Below are 14967 nucleotides of genomic sequence, written 5' to 3'. Positions count from 1 at the left end.
TGGAGTTTTTTTGTATAGTGAAAACATTACGAATATGGAGTGTGCTTAATCATGGGTTGTTTGTTTGTATGGACGTTTATAGTAATCTTATTTCAATTGTTGGTCAAAAAATTGTTGGTCAAAGTTGTTTTTGGTATAAAACACTCGCAAACACTGATGCAATAACTAGCCCCCAGAATTATAATAATTTTAACTATTTTGAAAGATTACATCAAATACATTTTTTTGTTTACTTTTCATTTTATTTTAGCCGTCATGACCCGACAATGGGGGATAAAAGAATCAAGTTGAGAAGAACAGCATGTAATAGGAATATACCTACATAGTTTAATTATGCTCCTTTGATTATTAATTTGATCTTAGGCCGAATGAAAATAAAACATGTTTAGCGTCCTGACTTTAAAAAAAAAGGGGGGAAGGAGGGCATTTTTATTTTCAACATTTATTTTTTCGTCTGAGCTCGTATAAATGAATAATACTTTTCATTAAAAAGAAAACCAATCATTAAAAGAAAAAAAAAGAACAGAAAAAAGAGGCGGCCTCTAAGGTGAGCAGTCGGGATGCTTAACATGTCTTTTTATATTTGGCATCTTTAATTCATTATCCAACTCTAATGGGGTGACACCCGACAATCGAGTTATTGTAAATGCATTATTCTTTCCGTGGGATGGAACCGAGCAGTTTTACTTCTAAAGACGATTATAGGTCTAACTAAAATGTTCCAATTCATGATTTAAAGGCAGTGGACACTATTGATAATTACCCAAAATAATGTTTAGCATTAAAACTTACTTGGAAAGAGCTGTTGACAGTATAAAACATTGCGAGAAACATCTCCATCTGAAAAAACCCCGTAGTTTTCGAGAAAGATGTAATTTTCTACGAATTTGATTTCGAGACCTCAGAATTAGATTTTGAGGTCCCGAAATCAAGCATGTGATCGTGAAAGCACACAACTTCGTCTGACAATGGTGTTTTTCTTCCATTCTCGCAACTTCGCTGAGAGATACATCAAGTGAGAATACTGGTCTTTGACAGTGTTACTAAAGGTGTCCAGTGTCTTTAAAGGAAGGGTAATACCTTTGGTAATTACTCCAAACATTAATCACCATAACAAATTAATTGGTAAGAAGCATTGCAACTGTTGAATAATGTATACCATTTTGATAAACGACTCCCTCCTTTTAGGATTGTGGTTTTAGAGAGAGAGAGAGAGAGGAATTCAACAACTTCAATCTGAGATACGTTTCTTTACGAACCGTTTCTCAGTTTGTGTATTCCAATTTCGGGTTACTCTTTCTGCTTGGAAATAACCGCCCCAGATTTTCTGCTCTCAAGAGCACTACTATACCTTTCGAAATGTGAATGTATTAATCAATACGGTTTAAACAATCGAACGGTTCAACCAAAGGTATACGTTGCCTTTAAAGGCAGTGGACACTATTGGTAATTACTCAAAATATTTATTAGCATAAAACCTTTCTTGGTGACGAGTAATGGGGAGAGGTGGATGGTATAAAACAATGTGAGAAACGGCTCCCTCTGAAGTGCCATAGTTTTGGAGAAAGAAGTATTTTTCCACGAATTTGATTTCGAGACCTAAAATTTATAATTTGAGGTCTTGAAATCAAGCATCTGAAAGCACACAACTCCGTGTGACAAGGTGTTTTTTCTTTCATTATTATCCCACAACTTCGACGACCGATTGAATTCAAATTTTCACAGGTTTGTTATATTATGCATGTTGAGATACACCAATTGTGAAGGTTAGTCTTTGACAATAACCAATAGTGTCCACTGTCTTAAAAGGGTCTTAGACTTTTTGTATGACAAGAAACACAATGTCCACAGATTTACATTAAACCAACACAGTTTGAAGATAATGACGGTAGAAAGCTTCCCAGAAAATATTACTTGCTGAGGTGCTGTAGTTTTTGAATAAAGGAGTAAAACAATGTCATGAAAATAATTTTCGTCTTAGTGATCATGAAACGAAAATTATTTTAGCATCTAAAAACGTATTTTCATGACATTGTTTTACTCATTTCTCAAAAACTACAGCACCTACGCAATTTAAGGTACGCTTTCTACCATCATTATCTTCGAACGGTGTAAGCTTGATGCAAATCTGTGGACATTGTGTTTTGTGTTACAAAAAGTACCCAAATTCTAAAGGCACTGGACACTATCAACATAGTGTTTAGCATAAAAACTCACTTGGTAATGGAGAGCTGTTGATGGTACAAAACATTGTGAGAAACGGCTCCCTCTGAAGTAACATAGAGATAAACTTGTTGAGACAGAGATCATTTCTTACTCAAATAATAAAATACTTCAGCTGAAGCTTTTTATTAGGCAAATGAAAGCACATAAAATTTGTGGAACATTGTGTTTTTCTTTCATTATTCTCTTGCAACTTCGATGACCAATTGAGTAAAAAAATGCATAGGTTTGTTATTTTATGCATAATGTCGGGATACTGTTAGTGAGAAGACACGGTTTTTGACAATTACCAAAGGTGTCCAGTGCCTTTAAGCAAAGAACTTTGCTTCTGAATGATCAACATAAGCATTATACACAACCAACCAACAATTTTATGTGGTCACCTTTAAGAAAAAATAATATTTATGAGAATTTTTTTTTTTGCCATTGATCGTTTGCGAATACAAATAAATACCTTTGGTTTGTGTGTCATTTCTCCTAAACGACTACATTTCAAATTATCATAATTCTGTGGAGGAGTGGTATTGGTAATAGAATTGTTAACTATCATTTTAAAGGCAGTGGACACTTTTGGTATTTACTCAAAATCATTATTAGCATAAAACCTTTCTTGGTGACGAGTAATGGGGAGAGGTTGATGGTATAAAACAGTGTGAGAAACGGCTCCCTCTGAAGTGACATAGTTTTCGAGAAAGAAGTAATTTTCCACGAATTTGACTTCGAGACCTCAGATTTAGAACTTGAGGTCTCGAAATCAACCATCTAAACGCACACAACTTTGTGTGACAAGGGTGTTTTTTTTCTTTCATCATTATCTCGCAACTTCGATGACCGATTGAGCTCAAATTTTCACAGGTTTGTTATTTTATGTACATGATGAGATACGTCAAGTGAGAAGACTGGTCTTTGACAAGTACCAATAGTGTCCACTGTGTCTTTAAGTATCATTTTAAGCTTTGCATTGTGTGGATAAACAGGAGGAGACTATAAATAACTAGTAAACTTGCGGGTATACAACCTTGTGAAAATCTCTATTGTGGGAGTGTTGGCTCTGTGACAGTGTGGTCTCGACATTTCGAATAGTATATTCTACAGATATTCACATGGTTGTACCCACAAGTTAAAGGCAGTGGACGCTATTGGTAATTACTCAAAATAATTATTAGCATAAAACCTTACTTGGTAACGAGTAATGGGGAGAGGTTGCTGGTATAAAACATTGTGAGAAACGGCTCCCTCTGAAGTGACGTAGTTTTCGAGAAAGAAGTAATTTTCATCGAATTTGATTTCGAGATTTAGAATTTGAGGTCTCGAAATCAAGCATCTGAAGGCGTACAACTCCGTGTGACAAGGGTGTTTTTTATTTCATTATTATCTCCCAACTTTGATAACCGATTGTACGAGCTCAAATTTTCACAGGTTTGTTATTTTGTCTATAATTATGTTGTGATATATACAGCAAGTGTGAAGACTGGTCTTTGACAATAATACCAATAGTGGCCAGTGTCTTTAACTATTTATTGTTTCCTTCTAAAAGCATTACTATATAGGGAAGCTTTCTGAATGAAAATAAACGATTTTCCCGACATATAAAATTGGCTGCCAATATTTTGCCCCTAAATTATAATATTATTTTTCTTGCATCAAATTTAGTGTGCTTATTACCACATAGCTACATATTGCATAGGCCATAGGCCGTGCAGTTTTCTTTATATTCATTTTGTGTGCAATTGCGAAAAATAAAATTGAAATGTTTATAAAGGATCGCCTACTGCACCCCAAACATTAGTATTAGAGCTCAAAACAACTTTAAGTCAGTCAACCAAATAAATATTTTAGCCTTTCACGTATTGGAGAACACCAAATGCAGTCAATAAAACAAATTTTGCTTGGGTTTTTGACTGCATCACTGAATAGCAAAAAGTACTGTTTCCTTGTTAACCCCATTAGGAATTGGACCGGGACCAGGGGGTAGTGCGCCCCCTCCATATTTGCCAAAGTTCTTCAGCGATGTTTATAAAAACGAATGCTCATTGCACTGTGGTAACGTAAAGACGAATTTACCTTTAAATGGAAATTCTGGGCTTTGTTTTGCCCCATTAAACTTTTGTTTGTATCTCTCGATTATTATAGGGAAAACGAAGACAATTTTGTAGTGATCGGATGCAGCATTACAAATTTGTATCAGTTTTTTTTTTTTAGAAGAGTAAATACTTTACCTTGAGTGAAAAATTACCTCTTTCTCAAAAACTTCGTTACTTCAGAGGGAGCCTTTTCTCACAATGTTTTAACAGCTCTCCACTGCTCATTACCAAGTAAGTTTTTTATGCCAACAGTTATTTTGAGTAATTACCAGTATTGTCCAGTGCCTTTAAAATACTCAGGTCTTGTGATTTGGTGTCAGGATGTTCAGATGCCGCACACGAGCAATTTGACTGGCAAACAATTCCAGAAAATCTCTTCACAACAAAATATTACTATAAATGCATCAATAAATAATAAACATTTTAGTTGTTTAATTCATAATTTATTTGGGAAGATTTATGTCTTATTGTGCTCCCCAAGTATTCCCTTTGCATATAGTGCAGTTTTTGGTGCCTCGAGCTGTCTTGCGCGACAAAGCCTTTATCCAACTGCCACCATCTCGGTCATGTTCCCTGTACCCAATCACAGTAACGAATGCCAATATTCATTTTGCGAAAAAAGGAACCAGACTATTTCTCCTCACGGCCTCGGTTTGGTTACATTGAGTTGAATTGGAGATTAACAAGATGGCCGCATTATGATAACAGGGCTCAATTTCATAGAGACGCTTAGGCACAAAAAGTAGCTTAGCACAACAAAATTATGCTTACCTTAAAACAAAAAAAATTACCAGCCAAACTACCATATCACATGTACAATTTGTGACTGGTACCCTGCTCATTTTTGCTTAGCAGACAATTGTTAAAGCCATTATACACTTTCGGTAAACAGTCTTGTCCAAGTCCCACACTTTGTGTATCACAACTTATACATAAAATAACAAACCTGTGAAAATTTAGGCTCAATCGGTCATCGGAGTCGGGAGAAAATAACGGGAAAACCCACTCTTGTTTCCGCGCGTTTCGCCGTGCCATGACATGTGTTTCAAATAAATCCGTAACTCTCGCTAACGAGAATTGATATTGTTTTAATGTTTTCTCAAAAAGTAAAGCATTTCATGGAACAATTTTTCAAGAGAAGTCTTTCCAAATTACCTTCTGTAAACCCTGTAAATTATTTGTAAATCTGTGAGCCTTTTTTTGTTTCTGTACCGAAAGTGTATAATGGCTTTAAGCAATATTTTCTGCTTAAGAAGCTCTATGACATTGGGCCCAGGTCTATTGAATGTTATACAGAGAAAGTGCGCCTTACAAATGGTGTCCTTATTATTATTATTAATATAAAGTCTAAAATGACGAAGCTGAGAGAGATAGACGAGCTGGATGGCAGCTCTCTGGTATAGACAATCTCTTTAGTTTAATTCGTTCACAGTTCCTACTATCACTGTTGCTCCGTTCAAGGTAGGTATCGCTCTCTATGTTCAAGCGGTCCATGGTGGCGATGGACGGACGTTTCATCTCGCTGATACAGGGCCGGCTCTTGGTCCGCCACGACATGGCCGAGTTGATAACACACCGGAAAGGGTCCGTCAGAAGGCCGTACACGAACGGGTTCACCGCGGCGTGGATGTACATGCAGAGCTGCATGGCGAACCACAGGTCGTGGATTGGTTCTAGTACGAGGAACGACTCGATGAGCATGATTGTCACAACGGGGAACCAGAAGAGGAGGTACGCCACAAAGACCAGGAACAGGGACTTACCAAGCCGGAGTTCCTCGGGTCTCATGTTGGCTATCACCGAAGTGTACGAGACGATGGACAGGCGTTTATCCGAGCGCGACGACTGGAGGATACCGGAGTCCGACCCCCGGTGAGATCGGACAGGGAGCGGGAGGAACTCCACGTCCCGTAGGGAGCATCGACTCCGTCTTGTCTCAGTGGACTCAGGAACCACGTTCTCAGTCAGGATGGCAGCCGAGGCTCGGAACAGAGCCTGCGCTGCGTTCTTGACTCGCTTTGAGCTATTCCGAACAGTTGAAAATATCCGAGTGTAACAGAAGATCATGAGAGCCGACGGTATTACAGTGGTGAACACAAAGAAGAAAACAACGTAGGTTCTACTTCTTGGGAGATCCAAGAAGCAACTTGGAAGTCCGACACAATCACTGTAGCTACCCCATCCCAATATGGGAGGGGCGCTGAATAACGCCGAGAGAGGCCACACCAAGATGTTTATACGGACTGTCCGTTTGCGTAAGACCTTCACCATTTTACTCCTGGCACGCGATATAACAAAATAACGATATATGGATATATTTAGTAGAATCATCACTATAGCTGTGCAGGACCACAGGGTTAAGAATGCAGCCAAAGTACAGGCTACATCGCCAAATATCCACGTTCCATTGATCTCACTGATAACTGAGAACGGGAGACCGACGCAGCAGCACAGATCTGCAAAGGCTAGATTGAGGAGGTTCACATTGGAGGCACTGCGTAGCTTTGGCCGAATATAGACAATCGTAATCACCGTGATGTTCCCAATAAGGCCCAGCACGAACACCATGCCGTAGAGCAGGGAGACAGTTATGGTAATCCCAAGCGAGTACTCCCGAACATCACACCTAGGCGTTGAATTCGACCACTCTATAGATACACCCATGGCGTATGATGTGGTTTCTTGGCCCTCCATGTTCACCGCAAGCTTAAGGGTATACGTCTTCGCACTGGTATACTTGGACACTTTGTACACAAGTGAATCATCCAGTGCTCCTCATGTGTGTACCCCCACGGCCAGCAGGCGCTGGTTAATTCCACACCTGCTCACAGCGTTTCTCATTTCCGCATCGTTGTAGTAGCTTTCCGCATCATGGGATCTAAGCACTATTACATGCCAACAAATCTCGGGCAAGATCCTCTCTCTCTGTTCTGAAGTGGAGTGTAGAGATTTTTTTTGTACGTATGAGATCTTTTGATGCTGCGAGGTGTGCACTGGTGGATGCATGTGTTCCTCGCCAAACCGTTGTGGCGCATCCCCACTACTTGAGTGCATGACCGAACCCACACAGCGCAGCAGCAGTGATACTAAAGCAGTCATCCGTGCTGATGGAGTCGTGTCATGTACACGGTGCCTTCATAATGGAGACACGAGTGGGTGGAAGGACGGCTAAATCGCCGAACAAAGCAGCGACCGTACATACTAATATCGGCTTAAATCTGTCTGTTTTGTTCGGCCTATAGAATAAAAATGGCCATTAGAGTTGTAGTCTTGTTACAAGACGTCACTTCGTGCTGTATTTTAAACATTGTTACAAACTCAAACATGTTTGTATAAGTATACAAAGGACATACCATGGTTTGGACTTAATTTTGTTTAGTGACATCCCCACACGAAACGAACTGAGGACTGTCCCCGTATGTCATGTGTATTCAAACACACGCACCTTTTCACAGATCCGGTTTGATGGGGTCCTGCTAAAATGTTGTTCTATTATTCGTCTTTCTATAGAACTTCCTTGTGGGGTCCAATTTGAACAAAATGGAGGTATATTTTTCCGTTGTGTAAAAACCCCATAATGGCCCTTCCGTATTCCCACAGCTCTGTGTTGCAGTCACTCTGTTGACAGGAACCCTAAACTTCAACACTGTAAAAAACACTGTGTGGACATGTGTAAGTCCACACAGTGTTTCAGGGCCCTACATGTCGTGGACCACAATGTGGATCTCAGGTCCACACATCGTATTTAGCACTATTGACCTTAGGGTTGGCAGACTGTGTTCATGAAACAAACAGTCCTAACAAAAAGTATCACACTTTACACAACATACATTTTCAAAATAATGCATGAGAAGTCTGAATAATGTTTAGGGTTAGAAGTTCAACAACATTTTAAGGTAAACACATTTCAGGGCTTTCTTTCGGTGTTGACTTTCTAGGGGGCAGGGGGGGCACCGGGGGGGGGGGTTCAACGCCCACGGTGGCACTTTTAATTAAACTCAATGACGCAAATTGATACACGTCTATGAAATAACTAAAACCCAACCTTGCGGATCTTCAGATGAGATAAAGTTGCGAAAGTTAAAGGCCACCTCGTATGTGATATAAATTATTCCCAATGAGGTAGAGAAAACACAACAAATAGTCATACACAGACTGTCAATTGTGTCTCGGTATAGTAGAAGCACTATAATTAATTCCGGTCGAATAAATAGCTTATCTGGTTGTCGCATCAGTCTAGTGCTCCCGTACTTGCGACATTTCCGACGGTGTAGCTTAGGCCACGCAGCCGGTACAGTAATGAATTCGAACTGTCGATTTAGATTACTAGAGAGGACATTATCAAAAAATACAGAAAGAAACCTCTTCACAATAAAACTGGAAAGATTTTACAGAACAAGTTCGTGTATGTGAAAACCAGTGACAACTGAATGGGAAGCGCTGAGTAGAGACAGCCTTGAGCCCCTTTTTCTTATTTTAAACAAATTGAATTCCAAGCCTTTGTTAGGGTTGAAAAGGTAAACCCGGAAGAAGAAGTCATCAGTGTTTTATTTCAATCTACCGTAACAGTGTACGTATATTGAGAGGTGACTGCAAGGACAAATTAATCAAATATAATATTTTGAAGGATTCCGTCTTGTGATGATTGATTGCTCATGAATATTTCAACTTTCCCCTTGAAAGTAAAATCAATATGGCGAAATTATGCTGGACATCTGAAGAGTCGGTTGTCATTGTGAACACCCCTTGAATTAGAGTGTAGCTGTTTGACTATGGTTTGACTGTCCCAGTCTTTAGGGTATCACTGACATGGAGTCAGGTTTTGAATGATCTAAATTTTATATGGAAACAGGATTTGACTGACCGTTCAGCGTTGAATGCATTGAATCAGATATGGAGTCAGGGTTTGACTGTAATGGAGTCAGGATTTGACTGATCTATATGGAATCAGGATTTGACTGACCGTTCAGCGTTGAATGCATTGAATCAGGGTTTGACAGATATGGAATCAGGGTTTGACTGGAATGGAGTCAGGATTTGACTGATCTATATGGAATCAGGATTTGACTGACCATTTACCGTTGAATGCATGTATTCAGGGTTTGACTGACCTGGATCAGGGTTTGACTGACCTGGATTCAGGGTTTGACGTGACCTGGATTCAGGTTTTACCGACCTTGATTCAGCGTTTGACTGACCTGGAGTCAGGGTTTGACTGACCTGGAGTCAGGGTTTGACTGACATGGAGTCAGGGTTTTACCGACCTGGATCAGGGTTTTAAAGACATGAGTCAGGGTTTGACCGACCTAGAGTCAGTGTTTGACCGACATTGAGTCAGGATTTGACAGACATGGATCAGGGTTTTACTGACCTGGAGTCAGGGTTTGACTAACCTGGAGTCAGGGTTTGACTGACCTGGAGTCAGGGTTTGACTAACATGGAATCAGGGTTTTAAAAACCTGGAGTCGGAGCTTAAATGACCTGCATCATCAAGTACTTCCCAACTCGGCCCCTGTTTTGATGTACGAGTCCGAAACTAGAAAGTAATTCCTCCGGTCCCAAGCACTCTTTAATAGCCCCAACAACATCTTCGGAACACATGTAGTACTGATCTAGCAGTCAATCTACTGTGCTTAAACATCGCAATTTAGACTCTAAGAACATTCGTCCGATCACAAACCAGGTCACTTGGAAAACACACTCAGCCTCGAAACACATTTCGGAAATGAGAATTTCTAGAAGACTTGGCCTGAGCTGCTAACACGATGAAGCTTTTTTTCAAACAGCTCGAACTGGGGATCGTAATGTGTGTTGATGTGATCTGTGATGCTGGTTAAAGGGTTTGGGTACTCTTTGTACGACACAAATCACAATGTTCACAGATTTACATTGAACTTACACGGTTCAAAGATAATAATGGCAGAAAGCTTCCCTTAACATATTACTTGCTGTAGTGCTGTAGTTTCTGAGAAATGAGTAAATCAATGTCACGAAAAAAAAATTGTCTCAGGAGACGAACATTATAACTACTGTACAATGTATTTACGCGACTCTCCCGAAAACATCGCTCTGTGGTTTTCACTTTTTTTTCTCAAAAGCTTGAGGACTAATGAAGCTGAAACTTCTACAAGATAACTATAGTATTACATACATCTTCATTCAAAGTAGTTAGGGATTCAGGTCAAGGCCCCCAAAATTGATATACAACAGGTACAAAAACCCTTTAAGATTGCAAACGGCTTAAAGTGAGGCTGATGACGGATACAGAGTAAGAGGGAACTCGCCGCCATTGCAATCGTAATTAATGACAGTACTTTACTTGTTATAGGCACTGCCGTCGATTTCACAAAACTCTTCCTAACTTAAACAGCTACCTGAGCGGAATGTTTTTTTAACAGAAATTGTATTTTTACTTGTTTATAATGCACTTGTTCACCATTTTAATGTAATTTTGATATGTGTACACTTCTGAACTTTTCGTAATTATGGAGGTAAAAATCAGGCCCCTACCTAAAGGTTTTTTGAAAAACTAAAAACACTTCTGCCGTTGAGAGCGGGCGTCAAAGGACAATGCCGCTGACGTCATTTGTGGGAGTTTGCTTTGTTATACATCCACGCTGTAACAAAGCTGCTTTATCTACTTATGACGTTTTGAGAGTGATTACGTAACGGGGCTTTTCGCAAATCTCGCTGAAAAGCTCTGGACAAGGGCATACAAAATGATTGTTTTTTTACACAATTGAAACCTATTTATAATCATATATGACTCGATTTCCTTATTCATCGAAAACATTTTAAGTGGAATTCAGCAAAGTTCACGACTTGACATGTTCGTTCAAGCAGGTCTTTAAGACTAATCTTAGGACTTAGGACGAGTCCGAACCCTACACTGTAGCATGCACACCTTAAAATTAATCCTAAGTTAGAATGAGTTATTCGTCATAACGTGATATAAGACGAGTCCTAACTCTTTGTGAAGTCGACGGCTGGACACTATTGGAAATTATTACTTAAAATAACTGTTAGCATACAAACTGACTTTTAACGAGCAATGTAGAGCTGTTGATAATATAAAGCATTATGGGAAACTTCCTCTGAAGTAACGTAGTTTTTGATAAAGAGGTAATTTCAAATATTAAAAGACTTCAGCTGAAGCCTTTTATTATGCATCTGAAAAGCACACAAATTAATGCATCAAGAGGTTTTTCTTTCATTATTTTCTTGCAAATTCGATGACGAATTGAGCCCAAATGTTCACAGGTTTGTTATTTTATGCATATGTTGGGATACATCAAATGAGAATACTGGTCTTTGACAATTATTAACAAACGTGTCCAGTGCCTTTAAGTAAACGTTTGGTAACCACTCTTAAAATTAATGCAATTACATGGTTATATGTACAACAACCTTTTAAAGGCAGTGGACACTATTGGTTATTGTCAAAGACTAGCCTTCACAGTTGGTGTATCTCAACATAGGCATAAAATAACAAACCTGTGAAAATTTGAGCTCAATAGGTCGTTGAACTTGAAAGATAACAATGAAAGAAAAAACACCCTTGTCACACGAAGTTGTGTGCGTTTATATGGTTGATTTCGAGACCTCAAGTTCTAAATCTAAGGTCACGAAATCAAAATCGTGGAAAATCACTTCTTTCTCGAAAACTATGGCACTTCAGAGGGAGCCGTTTCTCACAATGTTTTATACCATCAATCTCTCCCCATTACTCGTCACCAAGAAATGTTTTATGCTAATAATTATTTTGAGTAATTACCAATAGTGTCTACTGCCTTTAATAGTACAACAAGTTTTGAGCATCATTTCACTTGGAAGTACTATGGTTAGAGAAAAATATTTCAGTTTTTATCTCCCAAGTTTGAAACTGAGAAAGGTTTCTATCAGACACGTTTCTCAGTTTCTGAATTCTAACGGATCAATTTTCCTGCATGGACAAAAACCACTCTGGATTTTTTTTGCGATATCAAAACGCGACCACTTCTTGAAATGAGGTCAGTGTTATTGTTTGTATCTACATTTTATATGCCAAGATACTCAAATGGTGTTACCGCAGAAAGTAAATATATATTGATACCTCACCATGCAATGCCTTAAATACCATATAGATTACAATAAGCATAATATTTATATAATATTACAATAATTGAATTGATCCAAAAAACAGGTAAACATTTCCCTTTAAAGGGATGCTGCAGTGAATTAAAATAAAACAGTAAATTTGGTTTCATTTATTTCTGATATATGTATTGAACATCAATAAAATGTGTTTTGTTTATTCCCGACATATCTGACTTGCGTAATGAGCGAATAGTGGATTGTTACCGCCCCTACCATCGACGTCACGTCGGGAATTCAAACATATCGTCGGCAAAAAAGAGTCTGGTCCCTAATAACTACACGCGCCTAGGTACCAGGCCACACAGTGCACACGTATGCACACAACCAGGGGGCCCGACGGCTCGGGTTACCGACATGACGTCACGTTTATGCAAACGTTTAATCTCTTGAAAACCATTTTTAAAATACTTGCGCATTTAATAAAAATATAAAAAAATATTTCAGGTTTAATCGTTTAAATGAATAAAAAAAAAACACTGCAGACACCCTTTAACTGCATGCGGCACAGTCGAAATAAATTCAAATAAAATCCGTGGAGGTTTGATTGACTTGGATGGGGTTTCTTCTTTTTATCAATTAGGCATGTTGGGACGGTCGTGTGTTATCGTTAGCATATAGAAGTGACTCATGGGGTCCACGGTGTTGGATAAACCGTCGTGCCCATTAGTGTTTTTTTTTTTTGCCCTTCTTTTATCCCTTGACTAGTCCCCCATGGCCGTCCGAGCAGAGACTCTCCTACGAAGTGTCGGCGAAGCCAGGTCTTTAGAGTGCGACACTGTAGCAGTTTCTCATCCTCGGATCTTACTTTGCCAGCGGGGGAGAAGAAAAAAAAATATCATATGATAAGAAACAAATCCATATTGGATCTGAAGGCATGCTAAATTCACTCGCAATCAAATCCCGCCGAGTATGATTTAGGGTGGTAGAAAAATGCGCGCAATTACGCCGAAGGCCCGCAGCCAAATTGGCGCAGCGTCCCTGCGCACAAATTAGATAAATTGGCGTGCTGAGCAGACGAGTGTGTACTGTAGTAGAACGGAGGTCCCTCAAAACAGGGGATGCAAGAAGAACGGGGGAAAAGACCCCCTACCCCCCCCCCCCCCCCCCCCACAAAAACAAATCTCTACCTCTCTACCACCAGGTACCATATTCTTCCATCAATAATATTGAAGATGTCTGTTTGTGCAAAAGAAATATGTTTCGGGTCCTAAAAATAGAGACCATACTGCGATGGATCAATTATGCGAAGAAAAACCCATGCATGACAATCAAAGGCAATTATGTCCCACTTTTGACAATAAAGTCTTTAATTACGTTCAGCCTGGCACATCTAAAAGTGGCAAGCCTAATCAACCCATATTACGTAAGATGGTTGGAGCACTTGGCACCATTCCTAAAAGCACCGGGGAAACATCGATGAAATAGGAACGACTGTGAGGGTAGATTTGTTACAGAAGGCGGTGCATTTTGGAACAGAAAGGATCCTGAGAAAGACCCTACCTGAATATTTCTCCACAGAACAATGGAACATAATAAATATAAATTTATTACTAAGTTTATGTTTTGACTCAATAAAATAACTTTGAACCTGGAAATGGCTGTACACGTCTGAGTGACATCTGACTGAACAAAAAACGAGTTTCTTTCAAATAAATGGTTACACCTTCTCGAAGGCTTAACTCCTAAGTTAAATTTTAACCTAAAACGCACTGCAGACATAGACAGGTGATGGACCAGTTCTAAAGGAACTTGTCAAGCTATTTATCTAATGTCACGAAGTCAATTTGGAGGGGGGGGGGGGGCAGCGGGGACTTTCGCCTGGTGGAAATTACACTGTTTGCTTGTGAATTAAACATTAGAGTATGGACATTTTGTGAGAATACACGGAAGTGCGTTTCCCAACACAGCTGCCAATAATTGTACATGGTTCATTTAGGGTTTACTTAAAAACATTCGAACATTTGAATGGCATTTTGAATTTGTAATTAACAAACTTTCTAGAAATACGTTCTGCATTTTGTACGTATATAGAACTACATCAATTCCTTCAACTCCCATGATACTGAAAACCATTTACGGTTTCACATTACCAAATTAGTGCATACTACTTTTGAATGAAATTCCATTGTAAATTGAAAGTCCCACCGGACAGAACCTTCTATTTTAGGTCCACAATAATCACAGTCTATCTGTAAAATAGATTATATCCCTTTTGTATACTATTATAGGATTAACATCTGGTATGGAGTAGGAAATAGTGCTTAGAGACTATCTATGTCTGTCCCTCCACCAACTATCAGTTTATTATAATAGATGCGATGTTACTATATATACTTTATCTTCTTGTTGTTTCAGAATACTATATAGGTAACCCAGCTGTATCTGTAACAACTGCATTATTGTTTGTTATTATGGACTCATTCATAGTTCTTCCTGTCTATTTTTACAAAGATTCTTTTGGTTCTGAGTCATCTTCTGTGTTTGTAGTCTAAGAGTGTTGGTTGATCTACTTTGGAAATAGGCA

At 39.0% G+C, this 14967-nt stretch overlaps 1 protein-coding gene across 1 annotated transcript; it reads right to left on the bottom strand.

Moving 5' to 3' along the window:
• Positions 1 to 5515: 5515 nt before the first annotated feature.
• LOC117288429 (alpha-2A adrenergic receptor-like) lies at positions 5516 to 7327 on the bottom strand. The gene has a single exon (XM_033769289.1). It carries the CDS (start codon positions 6999 to 7001, stop codon positions 5655 to 5657), a length of 1347 nt encoding a protein of 448 aa, XP_033625180.1. The 5' UTR covers positions 7002 to 7327; the 3' UTR covers positions 5516 to 5654.
• Between the last annotated feature and the right edge of the window lie 7640 nt (positions 7328 to 14967).

This window comes from Asterias rubens, chromosome 3 (genome assembly GCF_902459465.1).
Source record: "Asterias rubens chromosome 3, eAstRub1.3, whole genome shotgun sequence".
In the NCBI taxonomy this organism is placed as follows: Eukaryota; Metazoa; Echinodermata; class Asteroidea; order Forcipulatida; family Asteriidae; genus Asterias; species Asterias rubens.
The sequence above is the reverse complement of the archived record's forward strand: the minus strand, read 5'-3'. Positions and strand labels throughout refer to the sequence as shown.